The 18,475-nt window shown below is 33.5% G+C and overlaps 1 protein-coding gene across 6 annotated transcripts in view; it reads left to right on the forward strand.

Annotated features, from left to right (window-relative positions):
* The window catches only part of LOC142977753 (uncharacterized), a 96,559-nt gene that overhangs the window by 70,278 nt on the left and 7,806 nt on the right, over positions 1–18,475 (forward strand). For all 6 annotated transcript variants that reach the window (XM_076121838.1, XM_076121837.1, XM_076121835.1 and 3 more), the window contains one exon: positions 13,522–13,635. In XM_076121838.1, coding sequence (XP_075977953.1) covers positions 13,522–13,635 — 114 coding nt within the window. The remainder of the gene's footprint in view (positions 1–13,521; positions 13,636–18,475) is intronic.

Genomic DNA, 18,475 nt, shown 5'->3' on the forward strand with positions numbered 1-18,475 from the left:
AGGTATCTGAAAACTATGAAAGTGGTCCATCTAAATAGTAATCTTATGCCTCAAAAGTGTAATTTACCTAGATAACAGTGGTATAAATGATCTCTGACAAACACTATGACTCGCAATCTCTCACCTTGCCAGGCCAATAATCAGATATGTCATAAGGATCATATCATTGGTAAAAGGTGGTCAAAAGTCAATGAAAAAAAAATATTTACTGGCTCTTTGAAAGTATATTTACAGTAAATTAACATATCAAAAACAAATATCTATGTACTAAAGAAACGAACCTACATCTATCATCGCTATCGCTTATCGCTTTTCGCTACCGCTCTCACAATATCCTCTCCCCACAGGTCAATCAGTGCTGTAACATAAGGTCGTTCACCTCTCTAATTATACGTGTCCACCTGCAAGCGCAACCAGGTCAATTGACTAGTTAATGAGACCTAACTGAGAGCTCGGATCACTAAGTGCCTAAGAAAGCTATTTAGGGAATACTTTAGTTATTGTTAGAATGGAGACTGGTCTAAGTCTAGACTGGTATGTCTAGAAATAAATGTGAGAGGGTCATTCACATTATCACGAGTTTGGTGAAAATACTTTTCAGACTTTGTCAAATTTTAGTGTGATCTAAGGAAGTGTATTGAAAACTGTGTTTAATGACTTTTTGTACAGTATTATACAGGAATTACTGCGATCACGTGTTATAGATTTGCTTGACGTTTCGGCCATGTACGGAAATAATTAATGAGATCTAAAAATTAAAAAAAAAACGGCGGAACGGAACGAACTACATCCTGTCCTAAATTAGAAAAAGATAATTTATAACTATTCAGTTAATAATACATTGATTTTTATTCTAAGCTTTTAAAGACAAGTTACTATATCAATAAAAAATACAGACTGCAAGAACCTTACCCACTTAAGATTCTCCGTAACTTCATAAAACTCAAATAATTTCCCAAACTATTAGAAAACACTCTAATAGCGTATATATTTAGCTGCACTTACAACATACAAGTACGCGCACCTGCTTCACCTTGCGCCACTTGAACACTAAATATAACTCATTACACTCACTACACTCACTACTCAATATTAATATGAAAGCTTCAAATACTCGTTATTTACTCCACTTAAACTGTGTTTATAATATCTTAAATGTAGAGTAATTTAGTATTTTAGGTTGCAGTATTGCGGCCTAAAATACTAATTGTTTTGGGGTTATGAAATACTTAATTGTAACCCATTACTTTCCTAGTTCTAGGCAAGGATTTCCTCTTAGAATTTGGGACGGGTTAGTAAAAAAAATTGGTGGTTTAAAAATACACTACTGCGACACTGCATTTGAGTTGCACTTGATAATGAAAAGCATTGTAAATAAGCGAACAATCGACTTTTTTTAGGGTGCCTGGGCTGACCAATTCTTCCTGAATAAATAAGGCTAGGACTAGGTTTTCAGCCCAAGTAGACAAAAATGAGTGCAATACCAATTTAAATAGTAAAAGAGTCAGACCTCAAAAAAAATCTTGTACAGTTGCTTTCGGAAAGGAAATGATAATTTTCTTCTACAGAAATAAAATAAAACGTATTTTCCTTTTCATTCGGGAAACTCTTCAACCATTCTCAGTATATTTTCCTCAAACATATACAACTATATATAAAATTGTCTTTGTTGTTCTGTAAATACAGGCAAGTGACGTCACGATACGTTTGACTAGTCACCTCGTGTACTGCACCTGCCAGCCCTCGCTACACGGAAACATATCACTCTTGTAAAATATTGTTATTATGATTGCATGACAGATTCTAAACAACGTGCATTAATAAAATCATGTTTTGTTCCTTGTCTCTATACCTATAGACTTTTCTTTATGTTAAAATGCAAAACGGGAACGCGGTTCAAAAACTATCATACTTTCCTTCTTACTCGACGTTTAGACCAACTTGAAGCGGTCTTAGTCGCGGTGAGACTGTTGGCTCCGCTTTCTCAAATTGCCTTTTTAACTGCCTAAATATAATTACTAATTTGGTTTGCAATTCGTTATCAACGTGATAACGCACTACAGAAATAGGTTTACTTATCCACGTAGAGCATAATCTTAATGAAAACTTTTAATAATAAAACCATATACTAAAACATGAATATAAAAGTACCGCAGCACTTTCAACAACCTTAAGTCTCAGAAACGGCATGTACAGACAATGGCACATCTCATATAAAATACTTCTCACCAAAAATACAATTGTCCAAAACAGTACGCGTGCGCATCTCGTCTGTCCATTGATCCCGTGCCAAATTGCGTTCTACACGAGCTAACGACCTTACAACCCTGCTTCCCCCTTTTCTATATATGGAATGAGGATAGTTCGGAGAAAAGGGACCCAGTTCCAGACCTTGGGGAGACATGATGGTAGAACTGCACTTTTGGCGCAGTGGTTTAAGTGGTCATCTCGCCGCCGCATCGTCGCGTGTGGTGGGTTCGAATCCCACCCGGTACAAATCTTTGTGTGATGAGCACAAGTATTTGTTCTGAGTCTGGTTGTCAATTTATATACTATATAAATATGTATTTAGAAGCATATAAGTATATTTATCAGTTATTTGGTTACCATACTACAAGCTCTGCTTAGTTTGGAATCAAATTACTGTGTGTAGTGTAAGTTGTCCAAAAATATTTATTTATTTTGCAATTAATAGCATTCTATAAAGTGATTTGAATCTATTTATAACTCAGGAAGTAAGGAGACGTAGATTTATTTCTATGACGTAAATGTTTCAAGTTTGTAGTTCATAAAATGAAGACGTAATAACAGCTCTCGTGATTCAGGGAAAACTACAGAATGTGTAGTATTTTATAGTGTTTGCGCGTCACCTACGCGCCCTATTAAAGTTTTCACAATTCATGAAAGAACAACGTCACTTTTATAAAAGAAACTTGAAACGTGTTTTCCCTCCATTTTTCACGTTTGTTTTCGAGAAGGTGACACAGAAATTAACTGAACGGAACTGAAAGTCCATAATGTACTAATTAGTTACTACAGACTCATAATTATATATTCTAACTTTGCTTGCGACTATGTCCTCGCGAAAAGATTTCTGTTAAAAATTCGCTACGTGTTAGTCCAGGGTGTAAACTATCTTTTTAACCAAAATTCAGCAAATGTCGTTTGTAGTTTTTGCTTGAAAAAGTAACAAACACACCCCCTCACAAACTTTCGCATTTATAATATATAGGCTACAAGCTCATTTTTCTTTTTCAATATCAATTACCTGTTTAAAGTAGCATCCAAATAATCTTATTCTTATTTCCATTGAACCGCAATATCAATTTCAAAGACACCAAATCAAAAAACCGTCTAGACACAAAGAAGTTTTTTTGTAACAAAACTAATGACATTGACTCCTTTCATGTTTATTTTTATTTACAACATTTATTATTGTTGTGTTATTAAGCATGTTGTTCAAAGAATAAGTGTTGAATTGGACTAATTGTCGCGAGAATTTCCCAGAATATTGCTATATTTGGACTGAAAGGGAAATTGTGATTCACTTGATAAGTTTTGTCAATTAAATTGCGCGTGTACTGGTTTTATTTTGCCGTTGTACTTTGTGTGAATCATAAACAAATGCGTTTTGATGTAAATAAACATTTTTAAAACGGAGACTTTTCTTGTAATGTTTTGTCGTACTTTTCTTAATATTTAGGTATATAAATATTTTTGTAAAACGAGCCTCGGCCCTCGAAGTCATCGTTTTGCCGAAGATATTTAGTGAAAATTCGTTAAATCAAATCATTTACGGTTTTGGTTTTTCTAACGTTCCAGTTAGATAATGCTTGTTATATTACTAAAAAAATAAAACGATAACCATCTTATATACGAGTACATACATAAAATCATGCCGGTATTCCATAGGTATAGGCAGAGAGCAAAAAACGGATCTTTACTAACTTCCATCTTTTCATTCAGTTAATTGCATTATAAAAATACAGACAAGATATCTAGATCCAACCACCGTTATTAAAAGAAATATAATTACGAATGTATTAGACACAGTAATGAGAGGTGTATGAATATGTATGTGTATTGCGGATGGGCATCACCGTGAACATACATGTATTAAAATGTATGAACGTAATTAACACGGCTTGCAATGAGAGCGTGACTGTACACGTGATATTTCTTTAATTAATTGTTATCTATCTGAATAGATATAACTCTCAAACTGGCTGACTGACATAGTGATCTATCAACGCATACCCAAAATGCAAATGCAGTAAAATCTTTATATATATAATTCTTCTGTAAGTGTATGTCACTGAACTTCTCTTAAACGACTGGACCGATTTTGATGAAATTTTTTGGGTGTGTTCAAGGGGATCTGAGAATGGTTTACATTCACAATTTTGTCCACTGGACAATGTTTTTTAAATTATTTTTTACAAATTAAAGACGTGTAGACAGGAAAACGTCTGTCGGGTCCGCTAGTATATGTATAAATAGTTAATGTTTTAAACAATTCGATTCAGCTATAAGACTACTTACGAACTTACCGATTTGTCGATCGATAGATACAAATGTAACAATGGAAATGTAAAATAATTAATAAGACAAAACTCGATAAAACCTTTGACGCGAGAATTGACTATAACTGAAAAATTAGGGCAAATATATTAGAGCCTACAAAAAAGTGATTTTTGTGAACGAAGCCAAGTTCTTTTCATACATTCCACAACAATTTAACAAAACAATAAATTCATCTGGAAGCTGACTTTCGAACAGAGAAAGAATTTTTGGAATCGTTCCAGTAGTTTTCGAGATCACTTCGCACAAAAACAAACAAACACTTGATAATAATAGTGGCAGTAAGTTGAGAAATGTCGTTTGTTTATATTTATTTTATTATCTTTTTATTTTTATAAATGTAAAGCTAAAATTAAATTGTGGGTCCTATTATTAGGGACTATTATTTTCAAAGATCTTTGACAGTCGTTAACAGTAGTCAGAAGCTTGAAGTCTGACAACCAGTCTTACCAGGGGTATCATGTTATAACCCAGTTAACTGGGTTGTGGAGGTCAGATAGGCAGTCGCTTCATGTAAAATACTGGTATTCAGCTGCATCCGGTGAGACTGGTGGCCAACTCCAACAAAGTTGGAAGATTTAGGAAGTTTGAATTTTTAGGAAGATATCATAACAGTTAGAAAAAGTTTTAAACTCAAATCATTAATTATTGTCGGCCTGAAATTTACGTTTCTAAAAATTTTTTAAGAAAAAAACACAGTGTTTCTAATTAAAAGAACATACAATAAAATCACTGACATGCTTATTTCTTAATAGTACAACTTTCTTTGTTGTTATTTACTATGTTTTGTAGCGAGTATAATAATTAGTATTTTCTCTAGACATAATAATAAATTAAATATGTATTATACTTGTAAACGGTGAAGTTATTTAATTATAAAAGGTTTCCGTCATCCGTCACTTTCACGACAACACGATAGTTTTTGTTCAAACTACAATGAGCCAAGTTTTTATATCAATATTATAACTTTCACGCTAGTTATATTATTATTAGAAAACTTTTTACTGAATATAATAATGTAAGAAAAGCGTTTTGTGTATTCAAATTGGTCCGATATTATCTAATTTTATTATAATGGAGAGAGATTTTTTTACCGTTTAGGAACTTACAAACTCTTTACGGAATCTATTGTATTTTTTAAATATTTTATGGGATAATATTATACCAGTCTCTATGCGTATAGCTCACAAAAGCAATGCTTGCTATTCAAATCTAGATATTATTTTGCACCTTTGAATGTGTAACAATTCGCGAAATCGCAATGGGTTAGCATAGGGGACACAAGGCACCTTTCTTCTCTGAAGGAGACCCGTAAATTTGAAAAAAATCTTCCCATTCATAACTAAGCTCATTCACAATACTTCCATTAAGCTGTCAATAGATGTCGTTAATCGCAAAAAGCACGTGTGTTAATCGCATGCGCAGTTCACGCATGCGCGTTACAGTCCACTGATGACAGCCTCGCGTGATCTGTACCACAACTTTTAACATATCGTAACTCGGTAAATGAACATGATGATTACAGTATTAATTACTTTGATTATTAGTTATGTAGGGCATCGTAACTGATGGTAAACGAAGTAACTTTAAGAAGATTTTTGTATCTGAGCTTAGTGCCTCTATATTTCAGAAAAGCCACTGAATGTATAAGAGCAATTACTTTGGCAATATTTGACCATTTTCATGAAAATTTAATTACATTTTTTTAAGGTTTACCTTGAGCATGCCGAAAAATTTACTTCTCGTTAATTTAAATTACCTACATAAGGCATACTGAAAACAGGAACGCACCGAAATTAAATAATATAACCACAAGAAACCTTTTTTTTGTTGAGTTAAACCAAAAGACCATTCGTATACGATAGTTTTAAAAGAGCCGAGTTTAATTCTTACCCGTATTTCAGATATAACGTTTTCCTTAATTTCAAAAAGCAAGAAATACCAATAAATGGCTAATAAACTTCAATAAAAAGTAATAAAATAAATTAAATAACCGGTGTCATCGTACAACATCATACTTTACATGCTAATTTGCAAAACTTCAACAACTTTACGAGCTACCATATTTCGTACAATATCAGAGCGCTTTCTTAATAATTATTAAATTTACTTACTTTTACCTGCAACTTCAGCCGGGAGAATTTTACATTGAGAAATAAATACTTTAATATTAAAAGATAAAAGTCCCCAACCCGTACTTTGCCAGCGTGCTGGACTCAAGGCTTAAACCCTCCCTCACCTCGGGAGAAGACCCTTGCCCAGCAGTGGGACATTGGAAATGTATTTATTATTATTATTAAAAGATAATGGCATATAATCACAGGTTATATATCTAAAGCAACATGCTATATTTATTTACCGGACAGTGTAGTGAGTTGCAAAACAAATAAATTTTTTGTGATCTACATTCACAATAGATAGTTGTCTATACCGCTGCGCTACCATCAAGGGATTTTATTTAAATGAATTTATGGGTTCAAACAACAATCATAAGTATTCATCAGAATCAGATCGACAGTTTAACGCAATAAGCGTGACAAACGTACAAGCACACTTATAATCGAATCCACTTTAATATAGTTCACTTTACGATCAATATTACAACACATCTCTTGGTATTAACATATGCAGCAATAATTATCTGAAATACGCACTTTCTTTTAACTCAAAGCCTTATAAGGAAATAATGATAATTTATGAGCAATTGTTAATTAATATATCGTTATGTATATCAGTAAATGTTACGTAAAATTTAACAATAAAATGATTGATGAAATTATTCACAGTAATCATTATACAAACATTAAAATCATGGTCCCAAAATTAAAAATATTAAACAATTAATTGCTTTTTTACAAAATGTATTCAGAACCACCAGTGCATTAACAAAATTTTACTCCATCTGACTAGTAGACCCCATAACACCAACACACGTCAAACAGAAAAAACCTTGATCAATAAATAAAAACCTATAAAAAAACCATTGATATTTCCTGCAAATATATACTCGTTACCGATAAAATTGTATCATAGCAATGTGTTATAGATCGTTATAGACGTAGCAGCGGGCGCAGACCACGTTATTTTTAAAATGGTGGCGTCAGCGCGACCTGCCAACTATTCGGCACACTGATCTTCTCAAATAATGCTACTATTATTAATACTATAGCATAGTTCAATCATTGCAACGTGCTATTTCTGTACTTTTGAACAATAGGTATTTATTTTTGATGCAGTCTTTTGTAACTATATAACTAAGCGCTTGAATGCGTGTGTTTGGTTTGTCGTTTCCCAATTTAGGTAAAGAATTTTGAGGATAAGCGTGATAGAAATGAGAGGAGAGGCTTTTATTTTATTACTTACTGGCTGTTTAATTTGCTTTGCTGGTTGTTGTCATGTTAGATATCCTATATCCTTCCTCATTTTCGTAAATATTGTGACATTATAATAATTTCTGAAATATGGTTCTTCCAAAGGATAAAAATAGCGGTTTGAAATTCAGAAAAGCCCTTTTATTCGCTTTTTTACATTATGTAATAAAGATAATAACAATTTAAAACTGTGCAAGTAGCCCTATATGGCAAAAGATGACATTCATGATAGTCAAACTAACGACATGCGTTTGCGTTTTTCTAAAATAATACACAATAATGTCTTCAAAGTCAACGCCCTCATAACTAGCCAAAAATAAAACACCGAATTTTCTACTGTTATACTAAACATTGTCAATCATCGCGGAAGTTTAAACACCAATCAGATCGCATCATTTTGTCGCCGCTTCACATCAAAGTCCATTGGCATGCGGTGACTGACTCATGTCGATATCGCGCCGAATATTCGGCATGTCAACGCATGCCAACGCACGCATGCCGCATGTCAATCTTTTGGTCGATGACTTTTGATTTTATGATGTTTATTATTAGAGATGATTTCGGTGACTTTGGCTATTTATAAGTAATGATCTTTTAGGTATATTGATAGTGTTGAGACAATACAATACATGAAATCATTGTCATTAATAGCTATCAAATAATTATTAAATGCAGTCAAGAATAAGGTGCTTACTTTAATAACTTAAAAACGTCCTAAAAATTTTACTCGACACCTCTTTTTTCTGCCTGTAATCCTTTTAAGAGTTGCCGGAAGTATTTCTTATTGTTTTTAAATATACCTTTTCATTCACTTATCCATGCTTTTCGGCGCCAAGGTATACTTTTCAAACTAATGTCTGTAATGAAATAGCTTTTTTATTTAACCTGCGTCGGTTTCCCACTGCTGGCCAAAAATCTTGTACACTTCCAGAACCCTTTGATGCTTTTTTATGAATAAAAAAAGAAACAGCCTCTCCCGTAAATTTTCAGACCTCTCTCGCTTGCTTATTGTTAAAGAAAGTAATTTTAAATAACAATGGTATTCAAAAACAACCTCGCCCTTCGTTTCAAAACAACATGCACGGAAATATCGCGAAAACTACTCTCTTTGCATACCTTCACAAGGCCAAGTGACATTGTGCTGAAATTAGAGTCGAACCCGCACCCATCCCGGTGGAATGCAAAGACATTCTGCCATGTGATTTGTGAGTCATTTGGTATAAATAGACGGTTAGTACAATCGGTTCAAACAGACTGGTCGTAGACGGTAATTGGTTGATGACACGTGAAAATTGTGAGGAAAATAGGGTTTATGTGAATCGAATTATAATAGTCTATAATATAGTCTAGATGTTGATGATTTATAGTTTAAATGGGATTAAAGGAATTGCAGACTCTTTTTTTTAGGCTAATCATGATAAAGAAAATCAATGATAGTTATTGAAGGTTTTTTATAAGAATAATGCAGAAAAACTTGCTTGAATTGCAACTCCTATGAAATTAAATCCCTCTCCGTTTTTCAGCTGTTTTCTTAATGACTTTCTGATTTACTGCAAATTTTCTTTCATATTTTGATCCTGAATCCCATGATTATTGTGTTTAAAAGTTGCTTAAATCTTCTCTTTTAAAGAAAGTTTTATAACTTTTACAGTCCCTAGAGACCTATCCAAATAAATAAATATTACGTAGTTACATATATTTCTACTGAATCAATTATCATATAAAAGGCCAGCAATGACAAGGAACAAATGAATCGTGCATGTATCCCAACATCCTCACAATGAGATCTGGCGCAGACGGACGATTCAGCGCTAAATCAAAACACGCTCGTATCATCGCGAGCTCGTACCGCGGTTCAGTTCCGCGTTGGACTCGAGCCACGGCTGGAAAATTAAATAAACATACAATTATACACTTATTATACGAATATCATGAACAAGGTTGAAATAGTTCTAAAGTTTATAACGAAATTTGAAACGCTTGAGAATTTGCGATGCAATTTTCTTTCATTATCAAGACCAGCTGAAATTTTACAGGAAAATTGATCAGTACCTTTAGCTTATAAGCTAGTGTTATCGATAGCAAATACAAGAAGTTGTACTTTGGCTATAAAAATACACTTTTGGTAGAAATTACATCTCTAGCAAAAATGTTAAACGCGTTTATTTAACTTTTTAGGAGTTTACGTTATTGCCAAACTCGAAGAAATTAGCAAAGAATCAAGCTTATGTTAATGGCAAAAACTACAAGTCTACCCTTATTCTACACAACTCTCTATAAAAAAGATGTTGTTATATCAAAATCACGATGGAAAATATCTACGCATGACAGACTATTACCACAAAGGCATAGAACTGGCCAAATGCGGAATATCACTATTTCTTTACTACTCCACGTGCGAATCCAAATATACATCACACGATAAGAACAATGGTTTATTTCTCTGCGTATAATGTTTTTTTATATAATAATAGTACGGTATTGTTTATGTATCGATTCATGCTGCGTCTCGTGACTTATTACTCATTCAATACACTCGTGCCAAACTGAACAACTGGGGAAGCGTCATGCAAATTGATACAGTCGTTTTGCCGTGATACGAAAACAAACAAAAAAGTATATGCTAGTTCTTTGGCTTCTTTTGCTTTTGTAAGGACTTCATTGTCTACAGAGTTTTGATGTCTATTTCAGCAACGTAGCCTAACTTTGACTTTACGTCAGCTTTTAGTTGTGTTAACTCATGAACGCTTTATAGAGACACAGATAGATGTACAGACTTTCGCATTAATAATGTTAATATGGCTGGCAGTATAGACCCTACTCGTAGGAAGGAGAAAGTATTTATAAAACTATTAAAAACCTACATTTCGAGTAGTCAACGAAAATCTTAAAACTAGCATTATCAATATTAAAAATTCAAACAAAACTACAAGCGGCACGTAGCCCAAGGTCAGCATCGATGTGGAAACTCGTCTATGAATAACATACATTTCCCTCCACTTTTCACCGACACTCTATTAGCGCTCCATCAGTGAGTAAACAACTAAACGCATTTATTTGCTTTAGCTTCTATAAGTTTTCTACTTTTGTGTTGCATGTTTAAATGTTTATATTTATTATATTTTAAGTATCTTCTCCTCTACACTTCTTAAGGAATCTTCATTCCAAATATCAAGTTTCTAGGCTCAGTAGTTTCGGCTGTGCGTTGACCATCAGCCAGTCAGTCAGTCAGTCACTCTTTCAGTAACCGAAGAGTTTTATATTGATACGGGAGTTAACACGAACATGCATTTTACTTTGGAATGCCTGTCGTTACGGCGCCGGCTACACTAGCCATAGTTGCAGGCTGACTGAATCAGTAATGACAGGATTCCGGTATATAAGGTGTATCCACCCTTATACGAGTATTTTATTTTCCATTTTATCGTGCGGTGCGCCGAATTATAGAGAAAGGTTTTAAAAAGTACCTTTTATGTTAATTCAGGTTATAAATTATTTATGTTTTTGCGTGAAAGAAAAACAAACCCACATCGACACAAACTTTCGCATTTATAATATTATTAGGATAGGCCGATACGTGACAACAGCTGCTTTAAAACGAAACACGTCGTAAAATATACCGCAGACACTCGTATTTTCTAAAAGATTAGCTTTTAAATAAATAATCTTTGAATTGCTGTTACGTATTTACCTAGAAAAAATTGTTTGAAGGTTTTTATGTGTAGTTTTGTTTTGAATTAAAGATGTTTATGTTGTTCTAATTCTATTAATCCTAAATTATTCTAATTTTGTTTGAAACGTACTTAGACATTTCCTTCGAGTAGGTACAGTTTTCATAAATCTTTAAAAAGTTCTTGTAAGACTGCACAGTGCACAGTCTACTTTAGTGTGCTATTATAGTAATCCATTATTAACACTAGTTTCATCGTTAACTATAGTGTAAGTACTAACTATAACATATTATGCCTTACTATTACTATAATAAATTAAGCCTTATTCAACTTTTTAAGTGTAAATGAATATACGCATAGCACATTTCAGCAAATTGCTTTTATTTCTATCAATGAATGCAAACCAAATAAAATACAAGAAATCTAGATAATTGCTCTTTCATTCTAGAACACTATCTCTATTAGTTGGAAATGAATTTTCTTTTAAAAAAAACGTTGTTATTTTAGTAGATGATTGTGCAAGAAACATTGACCTGCCAGTTGCTCACATAACATCTTATTTCTAGTTCAATATTGGCTACGATAATTCTCTTGAAAAAATACACTTTATTTTCATTGCACGCTTACTGCATTGCTATTTGTAATTTTATTGCTTCAGGTGACTATGGTACACTAAAAGTAGTTGAAGATTTAATATGATACTTATGTCATTAGTTATCCGACTCAAAAATTACGATTTTAGTCTCAAAATTGACCTCTAACTACACTAAAGATATATATCTTCTTATAATCTATATATATAAAAATGAATTTCAGTTCGTTAGTCTCGCTAAAACTCGTGAACGGCTGGACCGATTTGGCTAATTTTGGTCTTGAATTATTTGTGGAAGTCCAGAGAAACACCTTCTCTGGACATCCACAAAAGAAAGGTGAATAAATTTGAAAATGCGCGGTATTAAATAAAAATAAGAAAGCGTGAGCGGAGGAGTTTTCATACTTTCGCTATAAAAGTTGCTAACTTATCCGTCTGTAATATAACAACTTTTTTATAGAACTAACGCACGAAACCACCAGTTAATATTTGATCTATTTTAGAGTCAATATACCAACTTTCATGGTCACATTCAGATAGCTTTCAGACGTATTGATGAACAAATCATGTCAATCTCTCGCTAAAAGCTAATCGAAATACATACTCGTTTTACAAACAAACAAACAACTCAGACATTAATAAATGCACTTAAAAACGTTTGAAAAAATCAGTTTAAATATAAATAGTAAATGAGTCACTACTTCAACCGTTGAAGGGCGACCTCACGTAACAAGGTCTGGCTATTTTCTAACCGCTAAAAGAAAATATAAGTGGGATTGAAAATAGTTACGTTGCGAAACGAAACATCTTTCTTTCGTGGTCAAAGTAGAGATACGTTTCATTCGCTTTTAATATGGCTTATATTCCAGTTTCTAATGTTATTTTAGAGATATATATAACTTTTTAAGATGGGTTCGGAGCTCTAGCGTTAGTATGTTGGACAAAGTGTCGACTGGTAGTTACATAGTTATGAAGTTGAATACAAAATTTACATGTTCTTTGTTTTGCTTGTAGTGAAAGTTTTGACAAGTACAGCAATTATATTGTAAGGTTATCTTCCGAGAGCATGTAGAAACAAAGATATTTATCGCATTTTCTTTCACTTGAACACTATTTCATAAATTGAAATCTGTTAATATTTAAACTATATTTCTTATATTACAATCTTACCATTCAAGACGAAGACGTATACATTTAGATTAATTGTAACGTTGACGGTCGTTAAATAAACATCTCTTTTTTAAACAGTAGATATTTGCAACTCTAAAGTACTGTAAACTAATGTTGTTTGTATGTTTGTTAACAGGAGACAGTTCGCACAAGCAGCAGCGGCGGAGGCAAGGTGACGAGCTCGCAGAGCCGCAGCGTTCAGGAGTTCGACATCGACCAGTGCTGGGACGAGAGACTCCTTAGGAAACTCGTGAGTAACACACACACACAACAGCCCTACTACGGGTGCTAAATATAGGGTTATGACTCTCCTTTGTGCTCTTATGTGTCTATTGAGACTGCACGATGAATAAAATGGGTTTATTTCACTTAATAGTAGAAAACAAAATAACTGTTTCATTCGGTAATGTTTAAAATTCTTAACTAAGACGAATAGATAGCAGAAACCCACACACGGAACTAAAAAAAAGAACGGAGAAGCCAAGAATAGTTAATATATGTTTCATTGGTCAGGCAAATCACAAAAATGGTGGTTATTATCAATTCCAGTTTTCGAAATCAATAACTATAATACAAGTTCAAGCTATTTGTAGTCTAAAACCTATTTACCTATACGAAAATGTGTTAGACAATTAATATCTAACAAGTCAATTTCCGCCTCACCATCAGCATAGTTAGCATTACGAGCTAGTCTATCATCAATACAGGTATATCTTCATCCCGGGAGCGACAGGAAAGTGGGCAGAAAGCTGCGTGACGGGTACACACTTAAGATCAAGTTTTCTTTCATTAAACACTCTTTATAAGGCGTTATTGATTCAAATACACACGTTCTAATATAACAGCAACTTTGTATGACGATTAATTTATTACACTTTCTGTCATATACATCACATACAAACATAAAAGCACGCCTTCTTCCCATAGTGGTAAGCAGAGACCAGAGAACGCCACTTGGTACGATCCTTACAAACTTCCTTTGCTTCATTCACATTCATCACATCTTGTCATATAGGACCAGCCGGATTTCTTATAATAACTCTTCATTACTGTCCTACTGCTGGGCTAGGGTCTCCTTCCAGAATAAGGGAGGGTTTAATAATAGGCCTTAATTCCACCGAGGTGGAGATATGCGGGTTAGAGACTTAGCGTTAAGAATACTATTGTAATATAGCTGGAATGTTTTAACGTGTTTACCTCTAAAACTAACGGTCTGAATAAATAAATTGTGTTTGTGTATGATAGCCCCGTTAATGAGGAAACCTGTGAGCCTTATAACATCACGCTACGACATACAGGAGCGGGATAATCAACATAAACACAAAACTAACTCTATAAGCTAGAAAATAACTTATCGAATATCTCAATCGAATGAGTCACCGACAGTTAGACTCGTCTCGACTTTCATTCACGTCGTCACAGACAGACCGGTTGACTCACTGTCGTTATTACCTGTATAGAACATAACTAGTGGCGCTCAGTGATCGGTAAACGATTATGGAGTTAAGCAACCTCAGCACCGATAAAACATAGATGGGTGACCACTTAGTGGTTTGTGTGCACCAAAAATAATTGTTTCGGGTCTGGTTGTACTTTGTGTCCGTTTTTTCTATGTTTGTAAAAGTCCCTGCGACACAAAAGCACTTCTTAGTGCGTGAGTTGTCTTTTTCAAAAGAAAAGAAAGAAAGAAAATTCAGGCCTTCAGATGTCTTGAACAACTTTGGCAGGTTGACCACTAATCATACGATTAATTAAAATAAAAATAAATTGATGTATTGTGTATAATCTATGGTCAATGGCGTAGTTAGTGTTGTCGGTGCACGTGCGCCGGCCAGTTAGACACACTTGTTACGATGGATTACCATTTTTATTGAGAGATTTGAGGTCGATTGTACTTGTGAGATGGTAAAAGATCAGTACAGTACGATTAGTTGTATTATGGACAGTAATGTTGTGTTAATTAGTCGATGATGAGCTGAATGATTGAATGCCTTTACAATTTAAAGGTTTCGGGATTGAATAGTAATCATTTAATATTTGACAGACAACTTTAAAGCAAAAGTCTACCTTTATATGATTGTGAAAAAAAATTAATAATTCGAAATACGCTATTGCTGCAAACTTGTCATTTTTAATTTTCATTTTGTTTTCATTATAAACGCCGTATCAATCTAAACAAAGCCTGATTGTATCTTTAATTAGAATACTAATTTAAACCTATCAATTACTACACTACTTATCATGATCAAGCCTATTAATTTTACTAGCGGTTAAAGCACATGGCAACAAGTGAACACCATCACTAAATAACTGAGAGTCGGTGTATGGAAAGTATTGCGAGAAAGCCTTACATGTCGTGCGTCGCGCGCCGCACGTCGCGTGAAACTTGCGCCGAAACTAACTGCGCGCGCACTACCTTCGTGCCCCACAAGTTATACACTTATAGAGGAAAATTACATGTATAAATTTGGTCACAATATACGATTTTTCCATAGTTAATGGTTTCTTTTCCTTATTTGGAAGGAGACCCTTGCCCAGCAGTGAGACAGTTATGTGTTAGAAATGGTTCTTAATTAAAGTTGTCTGATTGATAAATCGGCCCCCTAATAGTATACTGTAGGTGCTAATTGACGCGAAAACACTTAAAAATCTGGATGAAAAATTCCATTCACGCTCGAGACTATTTTCTAATTCACGAATAATAACGGCATTGTTGTTGATTGATCATAGTCTTTCTTTTCCAATTATATTGGTAAAATTCTTTGCAAGACAAAATTATATCCTAACGTGAAAGTAATATAGAAAAACATTTAAATGTACCTTATCATTTCCTAATTAAAATAGCTAATAAAACACAACCTGTTTTGCTAAATTTTTCATTTAAAAAGTAATTTCAGGTGCAAATTCCTATTCTAATGTTATCTTTCTACATTTGCATCATCGTCCAAATAACAATAGAGTATTGGCAGTATTCCACTAAATTGTTTAGTTAATTAAATACAAAGATATATTGTTATAACGATCGCTAATCGCTTCATCTTATGACTCACACCGTACAATCACTTTCATTGAAGACTATTTGCCAGTCATCGCGTGTGTGGAATAAATAGTATTATTGTCATTACAAAATTAATATTATTATGTCTAGGTATAGCATGGATATTATCTCTGTATCCGAAATTTTCGGATATCCAAAAGAACAGATCTAAAAACTAGCCGTAATCGAATCGTTATAATGTTTAATTTCGAAAAAATCTATGTAACCTTATAACTTATTTTTTGACAACTCCCGCATTTAGAATTGCTCTTGTGTCGCGGGGTCTTTTACAAACATACAAACAACGAACACAAAGTACAACCCGACTCAAGCAAATAAAAGTATAAGTATACAAAATAAATAGCGCAAATAAAATTGTGGATTTTATCAGATTTTTCACGATATCTAACAAAAACCATTTCCCATTTGTACATACAAATACTAATACAATAATTTTCAGTCTTACTTTTTCAAACACAGACAACACAAAGCCTCTTCGCATCCGATACGTCTAAATAACAGTCTAACCACAAACCTACAGACTGTCATTGACACTTGTAATACATAGCACTCACTGTGAGTAAATAATAAAAAACCATCACTATTTCATTGCTAGGCTCGAGTTTTTTCGGCAATCAGAGAGGAATAAAACGAATTACTGTTTTACTGCTACGAGTCTTTAGTGTAGTCTTTAGTTAGTCTTTCGCGAATCAGAAAGGGTTAGGTATTGAAACATTAAGCAGTTATTTTAAAACTGTTGCTGAAAATATCTTCGTTTATACACTTTTAAACATCACGTCTTTTATACCCGAAAGTGTAGATAAAGGTATAAGAAATATAGCCACGTTTCACCATTAAAAGAGTTAGTCCCATGTAAAAGGGAGCAAGACTATTTATTCCGGGCTACTACTGAGAATATTCAAATATACATTAGGAAAGAATACTAATAGTTATCCTGACTCTGAATCGAACCAGAGACCTTATTATCAGCAGTTAAATACATTACATATTCTTGAAGACAATATCTTTTTCATAGGTATATTTCTGAATAAATCTCGTAAAAAATCCGCTGGCAAATGAGTAATGACAATTTACGTATACAGTACGATTATAATCAAACTAAAATGTCATTAGTAATAGTAAAGTCATGGTTGCAAGTCATCAGGTCACTCAACAAAGAACACTTCCTGTTTCCGGTGAGAGAGCACTTCCGGCCGGCATTATGCTGACCACAGTATTGACTATGTTCAAACACAAGTTGAGGTCTATTTACACTGATAGTTAAAGAGAGAGGGCTACCTAAATAAGTAACATTTGAAAATATTTTTTTCATAGGTAAATATATTTTACAAACATAGAACATTAGAGAACGGCTGAAAGTGTTTGTTTTGTACATAAGTCTGTCCTTCTTTACCTACAAAACAGCTCAACCGAATAAAATTTGGCAAAGTGATGGATTAACTACATATATCCTGATAAAGAACTTATTCTCATTTTACCAAAATAATGATTGGGGGGACATTTTAAATTACAATTATATTGGTTAGGTACTCCCTATTATTATCTTTTTACATGGAGTTTAGTATAAAAAAAAGTAATAACAAACCTAGTTACCTTGTAATTAAAAGATTTACACAAATACACAGGAAACACAAATCCACAAAATATTTACTTACTTAAGTGTTTTAGCTTAAAAAAACAAATAATAAAGTAAGTCGTAATTAAACAAACCAGTGTGTACAAGCCCTAGCTCATTACCGCAACGCAAATATCGGATGAGTACACACCGTCGTACAGCGGGCTCTGTGACGCTAGTGTGCACACGCATGACTCCGAACAGTGCTGTGATACTACGTTCATTGTAAATCGTTTTTGAAAATATTGATTTATATTTGTGAGAATATGTTGAAAGGATTTCAGGAATTATGTGTAAGTTAATATATACGTACATTTTTTAAATAAAATATAGTGCTTAAGTGTGTAAATTAAATCAGTGTAGTAGTTTGACTAACATTATTTCTTAATGGCGAAACGTGTGCGTATTTTATACATT

The sequence above is a fragment of the Anticarsia gemmatalis genome, chromosome 13 (genome assembly GCF_050436995.1).
Source record: "Anticarsia gemmatalis isolate Benzon Research Colony breed Stoneville strain chromosome 13, ilAntGemm2 primary, whole genome shotgun sequence".
In the NCBI taxonomy this organism is placed as follows: Eukaryota; Metazoa; Arthropoda; class Insecta; order Lepidoptera; family Erebidae; genus Anticarsia; species Anticarsia gemmatalis.